The 13,259-nt window shown below is 46.7% G+C and overlaps 5 protein-coding genes across 5 annotated transcripts; 3 read left to right on the top strand and 2 right to left on the bottom strand.

The window, feature by feature from the left end:
- Nucleotides 1-12: 12 nt before the first annotated feature.
- Nucleotides 13-1,248, top strand: BDR25DRAFT_348512 (uncharacterized protein; the record flags this gene model as incomplete). The annotated part of the gene is made up of 7 exons (XM_033694424.1): nt 13-137; nt 195-247; nt 286-427; nt 461-510; nt 552-826; nt 872-1,076; nt 1,133-1,248. 7 exons carry the CDS (start codon nt 13-15, stop codon nt 1,246-1,248), a joined length of 966 nt encoding a protein of 321 aa, XP_033555092.1.
- A 2,487-nt stretch (nt 1,249-3,735) lies between these two features.
- BDR25DRAFT_205585 (HET-domain-containing protein) lies at nt 3,736-4,824 on the top strand (the record flags this gene model as incomplete). Its single annotated transcript, XM_033684458.1, has 1 exon — nt 3,736-4,824. The coding sequence occupies one exon, from the start codon at nt 3,736-3,738 to the stop codon at nt 4,822-4,824; it is 1,089 nt and encodes a 362-aa protein (XP_033555091.1).
- A 15-nt stretch (nt 4,825-4,839) lies between these two features.
- On the top strand, nt 4,840-5,440 carry BDR25DRAFT_9249 (uncharacterized protein). Its single transcript, XM_033699248.1, has one exon. It carries the CDS (start codon nt 4,900-4,902, stop codon nt 5,371-5,373), a length of 474 nt encoding a protein of 157 aa, XP_033555090.1. The 5' UTR covers nt 4,840-4,899; the 3' UTR covers nt 5,374-5,440.
- BDR25DRAFT_299907 (thioredoxin-like protein) lies at nt 5,354-5,893 on the bottom strand. The gene has a single exon (XM_033689255.1). It carries the CDS (start codon nt 5,837-5,839, stop codon nt 5,507-5,509), a length of 333 nt encoding a protein of 110 aa, XP_033555089.1. The 5' UTR covers nt 5,840-5,893; the 3' UTR covers nt 5,354-5,506.
- Nucleotides 5,894-10,669: 4,776 nt separating this feature from the next.
- Nucleotides 10,670-11,572, bottom strand: BDR25DRAFT_299906 (DUF1868-domain-containing protein). The gene has a single exon (XM_033689254.1). It carries the CDS (start codon nt 11,501-11,503, stop codon nt 10,760-10,762), a length of 744 nt encoding a protein of 247 aa, XP_033555088.1. The 5' UTR covers nt 11,504-11,572; the 3' UTR covers nt 10,670-10,759.
- Between the last annotated feature and the right edge of the window lie 1,687 nt (nt 11,573-13,259).

Below are 13,259 nucleotides of genomic sequence, written 5' to 3'. Positions count from 1 at the left end.
TGAAAATTGACGATGGATGTGGTGGCTGTAAGTGAAGAGGGCAATGCGAAGTTCCAATTGCACGAACCTCGACTTTTCGCTAGACCGGAGTATCTAATAATCCGAGCATCACCTAACCTTGGAATACAAATGTCGCCGTAGATATACTATTGATATTCAGGCTTGTTACACTGTATCTCCTGAACGCTCCTCAGACAAGAGCGGCCAGCCACCACCCGGCTTGATTCTGCAACTGTTTGCACTCCTCGTTCACTTTAACTACTTTCGCAGCTTATTGGACATGAGTGTTTTTCTATGTCCAAGGTGTACGGAATGGACGTTTCGATAGTTATACATATGAATTGCTCAGATGCCACCGTAGGATGCTCGAGGGTAGGCCAATGCAAGTGATGAAATATGTACTACCCACTTCCCGCATTATCTCCTCGTAACTGTCCGCTCGCACGGCACATGACTCAAGCCCGAACGTTTATTGGTTGCTTTTCAGGCAGTTTATCTCTCAGTCACTAAGTAAAATATCCACAATTTGCCCCTTTCCGATCTTCTCGTAGCTTTGCAAACTCCCATATATATTCAATCAATCACTTCCGATAAAGACTGCAGCCTAGAAACCATGGCCACAAAGTCTTCTGTTCAAACTACAGAGGCCTCCTCATCCGACAAGAGGAACCTCCCAAACATCAATTCTATGCTCTGTATAGCCAAAGAATTCTCAAATCCGTCGCAGGGGGTTATTACCGAGACCGCAAAAGATGACATCATCTGCCCTGGAGATATCACGCTTGCCACGCTTAAGTTGAGAGCAAAGCTCTTACCCGAAAGCACCGTATGCGAAACCGCCTAGGAAACAGCTCGGGATTGGCTGAACAAGTGCCTTGATTGTCATCCCCTCTGTCGGGCTTATAAAAAGGTGGGCCACCAGGATTTTCTTCCTGCGAGACTGACCGACATTGGGACTCCCAGAAGACCCGACTGTCGGCTTGTATATTCATATCATGATATCTTGAGTTTGAATCCCATTCGGTATCTGACCTGTAACCATAGGTGGCAATCGAGGACATGCCATACCCAAACTAGTTGATCGAACCCGAACAACGCGAAGACACCGATAAGTGCTAGCTCCTTCCCAAAGAGCTTCCAGGACGCCTAAATCTTACTCGGGGGCATGGTGCCCGATCGCATTGCATTGATGCACTCTCAACAGTCTTGCTAATAAGCAAGTTTGGCGTTTTCAAGGTCCTGGCTTGACTTGATTGATTACTTATTTGGGTTAGTAACCTTCCTGTATAGGTTTAAAGTGTCCTAAATAGGCATAGCACTTATCTCTGATAGTATACTTAGCTTGCTTGCTGATAAGTCTGGTTCTGTATTATCCAAGATGGTGAGGGCGACTGGCAGAAGGAAATTTCGAGCTTTGTCTACCAGAATGCGTAGTGCAACATTGGAGCAATTAGCGTTTCCCCCGTTGGAAGCCCCTCTTTTGGGTTATTTCTCAACAGCTGCCCGGTCCAAAACTTTGAAACTTACCGCAAACGGTGTCGCCAAACGTATTATGCATACACTCGGATATATTCACCCCTCCCAACTCGTTTGCTCTCAACAAAAGTGGCGGGGGATTTGAAGAGCGTTTACTTAGTCATCGAACCATTCACTTTAAGCAATTGTTAAGCTAGGAATAATCTCACGTTGCTGCATGTGAAGGATTTCTAGATTTAAGGTGTAGGACGGGCTCAGGTGGAAGCCTATATGCGCTAGAGAGACGACTGAATTGTTAATTCCGGCGAGGTTATGTGGAAAGCCGCTAGCAATAGGAGGAAATAGTGGAAAACTACAGCGCATGTGAGTTGATAGTTGAGTCTGGCACACTTGCCGCTTTCCCTAGTCTAGTAAGCCGATATCTGGAGATATTAGGTGAGAACTAACATTCTAGGCATTGAAAAAAAAATTACAGGATCTGCCAGCTTCATAGGTTGGTCACAAAAATTATTACAGTAGATCTCAAATTGATGAGTCGGTGAACTGCCCAAGCTCCCAAGCTCATATAGAGGTGGGTGGAATCTGGGATCTGTGCTTTGATCTACCATCTGCTGATTCTTCGTTTAGCGTCCTCTTGGTCTTGCGGAATCTGCTAGCATCTAGGCATTATTTACTCTTCGTGAGCTCGAATGAGTCGAGCACTTCCTCATTGATGTAGAGGAAACATCTATTTCTCCTTATACGTTAGATTTCTTTAGCCAGACCAATTCGGCATACTCCTTGCTATCGGGTCACGTGAGGCTCACCAATATACGGCCAGTGGTTATAGGCGCCCCGGACTCGAAAAGGGCATCGGCAAATTTTATAATCTCCACGACGAAGGGAGGCATCAGGAAACGTCGAAACCGGATATGCCGAACTAGTCAAAGACGCGTTACTAAGTGCAGGTACTTAGTTTCTCCGGGGTGAGCAAGGAGCCTTATTATGCAGGTTGTAGGTTGAAAACCCCACGAATATTCTTGAACTAGGATTTTCATGCATCCTTGGGGTACCAAACGTACAGGCAGTCCTGAATCCTACCTAGACTTCATTGACTTCGATTCTGTCAATTTTGAGACGCAGACAATTACAATAGTTTGGATTATCTGTTTAACGCATTAATTTGGGATATCAATAATGCCGGTACTAGTATTCTGCCTACTCGTATTCTCCTTACCACTCCTATAGACCTCTAGCCATGTATGATCGAGCTCAGCCCCAGAGCTGAACTATGACTTGCTGTATTCAGGAAAGTCAAACTTACTAATTAGTTCTCAGCCTCGGTTCGGAGCCTTGTTCTGGTGAGATTAGGCGCCCAGCGATCAACAACTTCCAGGCACCCAACAGTCTACTTATGTTTCTCCAAGGTAGCGCACAGAACAGAGTGTGGATGACTTAATTTTGTTCCATTTTTTCATCATTGGGATTGAATAAGAAACTGGTAGAAGCGCTTCTTCTCTTGCCTTCGATTTCCTTGGCCGGGTTGTGGTTTGCATCTTTGTTACCTACTGAACAAGTCTTAGGTAGGTATCTATTTCGTTGAATGCTCTAAAGGAATTTTATCTGCCCCTTTCTACCTGGTTAATGTCGCTTACGTCTCAAAATTTCCATTTGGGTGAGTTGTAGCTTCCTTTCATCCCCCATCGTACTAGACTCTAGACGAAAGTAATTAAATCAGAGCTTCTATATTCTCGTTACATAAAACGCATCAACTAATCCTAGAAGATAGTTTAAAATCGGTAGAGCATGATTAAGTCATCAATATGCTCCGTCTGCAAAGACCTCCTAATCCGCCCTGAGGAGCCCCTTGACCAAGAGGTTCGAATACCCTACGAGCGGGAGACCATACGTACTTCAGCAAGCGAGGGTTGCCCTATATGTCTCATACTCTGGGATCGAATGTGCTCTTTGAAATCCACACTTTCTCCGGATGAACCTATTCACGGAGTTATGTGTTTCTACGATCCAATGTACGCTAACCACGATATTGGGAATGAGAAAGAAGACCCTGTGCGCCTCTACTTCGGGGTCGGAGATGGGACGGGCTGGGAATACTTCTTTTCGGCTTTTCTCAAGATTTATCTAAGGTTGCAATCTGAAGTTTCGGATCGAGAGGAGATGATTATCAAAGAGGGAAGTGATGCGTACGAACGACCCTCGATTGCCGTCTCCTCAGCTATTCCATCAAGCAATACCGGCGATGATTTATGCCTAGAGCGAATGAAGGGGTGGCTCCAAAAGTGTCTACGAGATCATAAGCTGTGTTGTCTCAATGATGCAAACAAAGAATCCCTACCAACGAGGCTGATCGACATGGGCAACATTGACGGGCCCCGACTCGTTGTATGCAAAGAGGAAGGTATGGACATTCAGAAAGCCCAATATGTCACAGTCAGTCATCGGTGGCGTCAGGAGGGCATGCCAAAGTTGCTTAGATCGAACGCCGAAACTTTGAAACAGCGAATCGACCCGACCATTCTGCCTTTGGCTTTTCAAGACTCTCTTATCCTAGCGAAGCGTCTTGATATTCGATACATATGGATTGACGCCCTGTGCATCTTACAGGATGACGAAAGCGATTGGGAGAGAGAGTCATCTATCATGGGCCAAGTCTATCGCAATGCAGTGTGCAACTTTGGGGCCTCCGCTGCGGCGAAGAAACCTGTTGGGCTGTTCATTGATCGAGACCCTCGATTAGCGTCCGCGTTTTCAGTATCCATTCATCGAAAAGGCCATGAAGAAAAATACTTTGGATACACGGAGCAGATGCACGATGACGTCCTAAAGACAAATCTCTCAGACCGTGGCTGGATCCTGCAGGAACGTTTACTGAGTCCTCGCTCCGTTTATTTCGGTCAACAGCTCACATGGGAGTGTTCCGAGCTAGTAGCCTGCGAAACCTTCCCCGAAGGCACCCCTGCAACAAGATATCTGTCGCCGTGGGGTAGATCTGGCTACCCCTTTAGAATGACAAACCTGCTGCTAAAGAATCTCAAATATACGCACAAGGATGAAGAGCAACATGAAACCAAAGAGATCTATCGAAAATGGTTATATATCGCCGAGGAATTTATGAAGTGCCGACTTACATACGAAGACGACAGATTTCCTGCATTGTCTGGCCTTGCAAAATGCTTTCAACAGGTTTTGAACGACGAGTATGTCGCTGGGCTGTGGAGAAATGATCTTTTACGTGGACTGCTTTGGCGTACACGCCCTAACACTAGAAATCTGCCACTCAAAGGTCATGCACCATACCCTTCGACATATCGTGGTAAGCCCACAATGATTGCAAGCCCAAAGGTCTAGCTAACTCCTCCGTAAGCACCTTCATGGTCTTGGGGTTCCGTAGCTTTTGAGACTTTCAATGAGCATGTCCATCACATGCTCCCGATCAGATATTATGCAGACATAGAAGAAGTATCAGTGACTTTGGCTGGATCTGATCCAATGGGGAAAGTATCGGGAGGATACATTCGCATCTCTGCCTATATGAAAAAAAATTGCACGCCAGTATCCTGGGCGGTGGACCGTTATCCTAAAAGAAGTCCCGATCATTTCGACGATCGGGAACGCCCGCAAGGGAAAGCACCACCCTCGGGCGCCCTACATCTTATTCTCGGCTATAGCGAAGTTTCCGTATGCAATCAGAACAAGGGAGAAAGTGGCACGTTTAAGGACGCAACCCTTTCCGGATTGATCCTCGAACCGACTAGAGAAAACGTGGACGAATACCGAAGAATTGGCATGTTCACTCATGCATGGGGACCGGGGCGTCGGAACGATCCCGACCACTTTCCTGAATCTGTTGACTTCGAGAACGAGGGTTTTGAGAGACATTCTGTAACGATTATTTGAATTTTGTACGGTATGATATCCACATCCAGCACACCTTCAAAGTTTTGTGGGTATGTACAAAGTGTCCAGGTTGTCACTTTCCGCGCGAGGTTGACTGTGGCTCTCACATATTATATCAGCCTATTCAGCACCATTATTTCGAATTCTCCTCAATAGCCTTCCTTAGCTCTTTCGCCTTCGCTCCCGTGACTCCTTCCATAATATCGCCGTCCTTGAAAACACTGAATGTCGGCATCTGACTGACACCTAGCTCCTGTGCGATGTCCGGCGTCTCCTCCACATCATACGTGTAGAAATGCACATCCGGGAATTCGGAAACCATCTTTTGAACTTCAGGGGCGATGGCCTTGCATTGCGAACACCACGCGGCAGTCCCTTCGAGGACAGTGACACCTTCGTACATTACGGCTTTGAGATAGGCAGTTTTGGAGTCCAGTATTGGAATTGTGGTGGAGTTGGATGCCATTTGGAAGTTGTTCACGTGGTCTTGATGGGTGAGATGATGTGGTCCCGATGGTTGAGGTGGGTGGGGAGGTTGGAGCTGACGTTTGAAATACCTCGGCAAATGATGTCATTCACCACGTGTCGGACGGCGCTAACCTATTTTGGCGCGACTTCTTTCCGTATCAAAAGTCTATCCCTCCAACCCATTTGCAATTATTCCAAGCCCTAGCCGCATAATGGCTCTGATCTTGCGTGCCCTAGTGATGCAACGGTCTAATTGCTCTTCATTCAGTCCAAAATGAGGCGCTTCCTGCTCTAGATACTTGCAACAAACTTCGCCACTGCGCAATACCCATTCTTCGACACTACCTGGGCCGGTGCAGTCGTTCAACACTCTAACGCATCTTCCGCTGCGAATTTCACCTCTATCTCCGCAACTCTTATCATTCCTTCTCTGCAGCTTCCACAACATCCGCACATGATTGCTGATGAGTACTTGGCTTCCTTTTGGGCTGGGCTGGATGGGTACCAAAATCCAGATGCGCCCGCATTAGCGCCTTGTGTCAGAGCGGCGTTGTAGGAAATATTTTCTCTAACGGAACTTCGGGATGGGTTGGATTCTACGAATGGTACTACCTTGTCTTTTGTTACTTAAGGGAGTTGGTGCTCATGTGCGAATAGGATCCCGGAGGACCCCATCTATGTTTCCGCGAACGACCTGACCATCCTCGCTAACCACCATGTCTCCATTAGCATCAACACAACGAACGGAAGGCATAATGGCACCGCCACCCTTACGAACGAAAACATAGCCCAAACCTTCACCATTAGTCGCGCAGCGCCTACGACTTGGCAGGGCCCTAATGGGTTTACACCAGGATACTCCGCTGAGGTGGTTGTGGAAGCTGGAACGTATTTAAAATATACCCAAGTCGTTCTTCCGGGCTGGGGAAATGCAACGTTCTTGAATGCGCGGAAACACATTGGAGAAGATGTCGTAGTTGAGTACGTGGAAGAGAGTGTGTCATGATACTAATTGTACCGACCGTGGCCATCGCATTTCTGGCCAAGCCAATGTTCGTCGAGGCTAACTAGCGAAGGCTTGATTTAGTCGAATTTGTGCTCAGATCTAAAGGACGAGCCGATCGAAAGGCATCTTATAAAGATGTCTCACCTGTCTTCTACCGTTTCCAGGATAAAAAGGAATGATTAGAGTGAGATGAAGGGTAGCAAGAAACCTTAACACTCCCCGAAAGCCACGTCACTGATCTGCGAACTGCTGAATAATGATTGATGGACGAGGTTTAGCAAAACCTGCCTCTAATCAGTTCGCAGTTTCTAGAGTACGGCGCTATGAACGTCATTACATTTTTACAGAGTATCTGCCACATCAGTCATTCATTTTATATTCTGCTGGATTGAGCACATACTAATTCCGCTGCTTTCTCATGCTATCCAACAGCGCACCGTTCTAGGAAGCACTCCAATCCGCCATGGTCAGACGGGCTCTGTGGAACACCCAGGTCTCCCCAATCTTAAAATCCCACCGATTCTTCGGAAATGAGAGGCTTATTCCCTGCTAACTAGTTGCTGATAGTTCAAATCTGCGATTTCCGGAGCTGCTGTTACTCGATATGGCCATAGTATCCTTCGAGTAAAGCATCTTGCATCCAGTAAGCCTCTGCTAGTGTGCAGATGCCAGAATCGCTTAATATTGCGCTCAATCAACTTCGCACCTAGACTTGCCAATAAGCTTTGCCCACGAGTGTTCCGGCCACGTCGCCGCGTGTAGAGAAGTATTCTGTTTTCTCGTTTCGGTCAAGATAATCGAGCTGTCTAAGCATTTCGAGAATCTCGCCTTGTTTGCATAGAAGGATTCGTACGTGTAGGCGGTCAAACTGTGTGAATGCGCAGTGGCTTCGATTGTTATTTTGGAAGGTTTCCACGTGTGCGTAGCTGATTCGGAAGGCCTCGATTATTCGGGCTGTGTATGGGTAATAAAATAATTGTGATAAGGAAGGAGGGAGGTGAAATACGTCCTAGTGCAGTCCCTGTACTTAAAATATGTTGTGTTGCCGAAGAGTGATGCCAGTTGAAGGGCTTCGTAATGCTAAACTAGAAGGGCGGCTTAGGCATGCTAAGGCAAGATGTTCACATCTTGATAACCTGCTGAACCTTTTGGAGGGATAGCTGCTAGTCACCATCTTTTCGCTTATGTGTGCCGATTCTCGACTCACGGGACATTACAAGATCAGTGGCGCTGCGAGTTCCGACAGTGTGTAATATTAGAGGCCGGGCAAAGAGAAATTTCTCGGCGAGCATATAAATCGGTTAGTTGTATACTTGTTCCGTTCATTTGAGGTGGGGCCAACCACATAGCGCTATGAACGAGTGCGACGTCACAGTCTTACAATTGGTTTTGGAACATACATCGATCATCTTCCTTCTGCATTTACTTATTCATAATATTACAGCAGCGTATCGGCCCCCCCGCAATTCCTCAGCTTTATCGTTCGCCAATCACTAGAAAGCCTGTCGCAACCATTTCCTTCTGAACATAGAAAGGTATTACGATGAGAGCCCTAGTGAGTCTAGCACAAGGGAATGGTATTCAGTCACACTGCCTAGCCATTTAGTCTGCACATATTTCCATGGCCAGTGGTCTTGATAACCAATGGTCCTTTCGGGCTGAATCTAGGTCTCGCGCAACGTGTACGATTTTGTCGATGGAATATAGCGAATCACTAGGGAACTACGGTTTATTTAAGCGAAATGAGTCTAGGCGAGTGAGGGATTTATTATTGCTGGGCCTGATTTGCAGAGGAGTCCATATGGGCTTGCCTGGACTTGGATACAGCCGATATTTATGCATCAGTCGCGGGTTAAGAGTTTCTTTTGCTACGGGTTGCAAGACGGAGATATGCCTGTGGGTTCTGTTACGATATAGTTCTGGTTATTTACAGCTAGTGTTGGCCTAGCATATCCTTGATGACTTGTGGAAAGGGCGGTTGCAGTGGGGTAAAAGGCTAAGAGCCCAAAAAGATGCGGGTGCATATCGCAGCCATAGTCCCTCAAATATAAGCTGGTCTTGTTTACTTCAATTAGGTATCTGGTAGTGTCGACAACCGGCTGCTTTACTGGACAGAGAGGGGGCTGGACTTCGGGGCACGAACTTATGGCCTTTTAGACCCTCTTTAGATTGAAGCTAAATTATCTCGTCGTCTCGTGTCTAATTCCTGGTACTGAATTGCAGCTCTCACTTCCTATTGGGGTATTTGTTAGAAAAAGATATAGAGGCTAAGCCATGATATCGCCGGATATCCAGTCACTCTGCTTTGATGTTTATCGGACTGGCATCGAAACTCAGCCAAATTCATTTGCAGCCGGTTACACCTCACTACATACAAGCTATAGACGCGTATCGTTAAGTTAGTGTGTCGAGGTGGCTTGCGAGCTTGTGGCTACGTTGGAAAACGTCCCCGTGCCGACTATGTCTTAAAGAAGTCTGAAGTGACAGTATCTGCTTTCTCATCTCTCTAAATAGCAAGACCGACGAAACAGGGAATTATACTCAGACGAGCATTAAATTCTCCTTTTCATAACACTTTAGGTTCCAATATGCGCATACTACCAGAGTCGAACAAGGATACCGAAGGATAGTGTAAGGTGTGAGGAGCTCGAAAGGGCTCCAGGGTGGCTATATAGCGTACAGAAAAGGAGCTAGCCTTAGTGAGTGAATAGCAGAGAGCAGTGGTACGATATCACGCGTGACAGTCGCTCCTATCAAAACGCGCCCGATACATACGCTTATTCAGACGTCCAGATAAAATTTGCTCTATTTCGAGATTGATCAAGAGTTCAATTCTATCGTACAGCTTTCTCGCTATGATCTTTCGTTTCAGCTTACCTTACTGAGACAAAACTGACAAGCTTGCTCGATTGATCGTATTGCTAACGCGAGAGTTGCCCCATTGTCGGGTGTAGGTTCTATGCCTTAGGTGATGTTCCAGGCCCACCAGCTCAGGTAAATCACCGAGAAGCAGCTCGATATCATTCCTATCACTAGCAGTTCTGTTATCTGAAATATGCAGGTTACGGCGGAAAATTCTCCCTTAGTCGCGGTTCTAAGTCCAGTATGGTCTCCATCCATCGCAGTACCAACACACCAATTGGAATCGTCGGTCCGATCTGTTTCAGAGAACCCGTGCCAAACAATAATTTCCATGTTCCATCATCCCAAGTCGCACCACATTATCTGCATGCATTGCCGATTGGACTAGTATAGGTTTTGCTGCTCTCTTGTAAGGACGAGTTGTTTTGGTGTATAAGTGACGCATTCGGAGACGATAGTTACAACTCCAGTACGATGTAACGAATGTCGATAGACGAATCCACCGTTGGCCATGCCTTGTCCTATGGGGGTCTAATAGTGTGATTCTTATCGAAGTCGATTTTAATACTATTAGGAATGTACTTGATGTCCTGGACCAGTGTTCGGATGCTAGGGCCGCCTTCGCGGCAGGTGACGGCTCGCGGAAACATCAGGCCGTGGTCTTTTCCAGAAAACCAGAATCAGTATTTTGGATGAATGTAGTATCTAACTCTACGTGGACGAAAAACACACGGCCATTTGAGTGGCCCATATTAACGGTCTGCGTTGGACTTTCTCAATTGCTTTGTTTGTTGCCGATGGTGGCGACGTCTCCTGAAAATGAAAAGTAGTTTAATAAGAGTCTTGAATTTTGAATGGATTCGTTATTTAGTTAATGAGCACGGCGATATGAACGGAAATAATTCGAGGATGTGGAGCCGTAATATTTCGATGGAACAATCCCAAGAAACCAAATCCGTACACCAACATAAAATCGGTCCTAGAAATCTGTAGTGGCGTTTTTGGAGTAGGTCTCACAGACTTTAACGACCAAATTCAGCAGTTATCATATCATATATCTTTCTTTTCCTGATCCTTCAAGTAAAACTGACGCTGGAACGCAAACATATCCTCAAACCTACAAAATTCTGGAGGGCCAAGCTCAAACTCAACCGGAAAATTTTGGAAATGCCCGTTAAGAAGCGCCAACAGCTCGCTCTTCTGCCTTTCTGTCAGATGTCGCACCAAGTACGCCATACTCAAATGCAGACTATAGGAATCATGGCCAGGATGGCGGATCTGAAGTAAATCAGCGAGCCTATCACGCAGCTGTCGCAACCTTGCTGCCTCATCCGAAGTGCTAGGCTCCACGTGTAGTCCGATTCCGACTTCAAGCGGCTCAAAGCCTGTGATGGACATTCGGTATGGTGGGTTGCATTGCAGATCGAACAAGGCGAGCTTTTCTGTAAATGTAGCGTCACATTCTTCTAAGTGGGCGTCCGCAGCCAGGTCACTGGGCCAGAAACCTGGCTTGCGGATTTGGTCGCAGACGCCTTCGAAGACTGTCATATGCCAACTCGAGGGTGGGAGTAAAGCAAAAAGGGATGAGAGGGGACTTTGGCGCAGCTTTTCATAGAGAGAGAGGAGGGACGCGTATAGGTCGCTGGATGGAGAAAGGTGAGAGATGATTGTGTTGCCAGGGAAGGGTTGCACTTTGCCGTCGATGTCGAACTTGCTGGGAATGCCAAGCGGATATCGTGGTTGAGGAACATTAGCGTTTTGTTGATGTTCCATTTGGTTGGATGAAGATTCCATGTTCGAGTCCAGTCCACAATGATACTCTTTCTTCGTTGACTTTCCCTCAGGATGGAAGTGTGCAAAGGCTGTGAGGCTGAGGCTTGTCCTCCCAAGATATGCTGGTGGATATGGCCTGATGGCCCACGCTAGCTGAAGTAGCTTACCGAGATGCGCTCGTATTCCATTCCAAGGTTGTCTGTGCAATACCCAACCTCAACCTCAGCGCTACAGTACATAGTAAAATAATTAAGTACCTCCATCACTCTCAACCACATACTGAACACTGGCGCTCGTATCTCTCCGATGTCGCACTTCTTGACGATGCCGGGCGTCTCTGGGGTACATGCACATTATCCTACAGCCCACGATGATTGGTGTTTTTGAGCTCAATCTTCCGCTGTGCCGTATTGAGGTTTCAGGGACCCAAGGCGGCAAATGCAGCATGTCTCACAATCACTGGTCTGGTACATTGAAGTCACATGGCTGATTGATTGATTTAGCATTTGGTGGCACTACTTATATGAACCACCCTTCTACTCACTTTTTGCTTGATCTCTGGTAACAACTGACTCTATCTGCTATCTCGCTCTGCTACGCAGTCCTTGCCACCGTCTATTATCGTCCCTCAATACCTCAGGAGATAGGTAGCTGACTTTCCGTTCACAAAACGAACACCGCAAAGCATATCTAATGCCGTCATATCCGCGTCTCCTGCGGTAGGGCCCCACAGGTTGCCCTGGCATCTGCTGAACTTACCACTGGAGACCTGCTGCCAGATATTCTTTGAAGACCTTATGTGCGAAATCGAAGAGGGCCATCCATATCCGCTAGGGCACATATCCCTTCTCTTTGACGGACAATTGCACCCGATCGTCTTGTGGGGCCTCAGGAGCGAACTAGAAACATTGGAGAAAAGAGTCTGGAGGCGCTTAGCATTTTTGGGGGAAAAAGCTAATGACTCGACTCATGCGTACTAGCAAAGGGCTCCATAAAGAAGTCTCTTACATCTTATGATCAGACTTTGTGCTACCTTTCGCACTTTGAGATCCGATAAAGAGAGAGGACTAGCTAGGCTGAGATTTCATAATCAATCCAGCTAAGCCCCTTCTTTTTTCACTTGGGTTTAGTGGCAGAGTTCCCGATACCTTTCTGGTAGAAACAATGAGGACAGGAAGGAGGAAGCTGGTATCATGAAAGATGTCCGCATCTTCCCTGGAGTAGTCATCATTCGATTTCAGATCCTCTAGATCGGAGGCAAAAAAATTAAATCGACAGCAGCTAAAACTGCGACTGTCGAGAGAATAAATCGATATGGATGCCAAATATCTGGATGGCCAGCTGGGATCTCCTTAAGCGGTAATAACACCCCATAATAGGAGGGTGATGGATCAAACTTCTACGAGCATTGCATCTCCATGAGATGCTCGAACACCCTGAGTCGAGCCACGGAATTACAACCCTGATTTAAATCGCTCTACCATATCTTCCACTTCGAGTTGAAACTCATGAAGTGGACCGCGAAGCCTTCGAATGGGACAGATGCTTCTTGTGGAGTTCCATCAAAGTCACCCGTCTTGTAAATCCGGAAACACTTCGATTGCACGTCTTCGCTAGTCTGAGGGTCGTCTGGACTCGCGATTTGAATTTAGCTGTCAGAATAACGCCTAGGCCAAATGTTTCGGATCGTAGATCATTCACGCGCAATGCCTCCCAGGGTAAAATCCCGCATGTTGTCATTATTTGAAGGCGTGACCGCCACGTTTATGACATAGAG

Source organism: Lindgomyces ingoldianus (assembly GCF_010093535.1).
Source record: "Lindgomyces ingoldianus strain ATCC 200398 unplaced genomic scaffold BDR25scaffold_1, whole genome shotgun sequence".
Lineage (NCBI taxonomy): Eukaryota > Fungi > Ascomycota > Dothideomycetes > Pleosporales > Lindgomycetaceae > Lindgomyces > Lindgomyces ingoldianus.
This window is presented reverse-complemented; position numbering and strand designations above follow the sequence as displayed.

Excerpts from the sequence above, each read along its gene's own strand:
- BDR25DRAFT_9249 (XM_033699248.1), top strand. The coding sequence starts at position 4,900 with ATGCTCCCGATCAGATATTATGCAGACATAGAAGAAGTATCAGTGACT.
- BDR25DRAFT_299907 (XM_033689255.1), bottom strand. The coding sequence starts at position 5,839 with ATGGCATCCAACTCCACCACAATTCCAATACTGGACTCCAAAACTGCC.
- BDR25DRAFT_299906 (XM_033689254.1), bottom strand. The coding sequence starts at position 11,503 with ATGGAATCTTCATCCAACCAAATGGAACATCAACAAAACGCTAATGTT.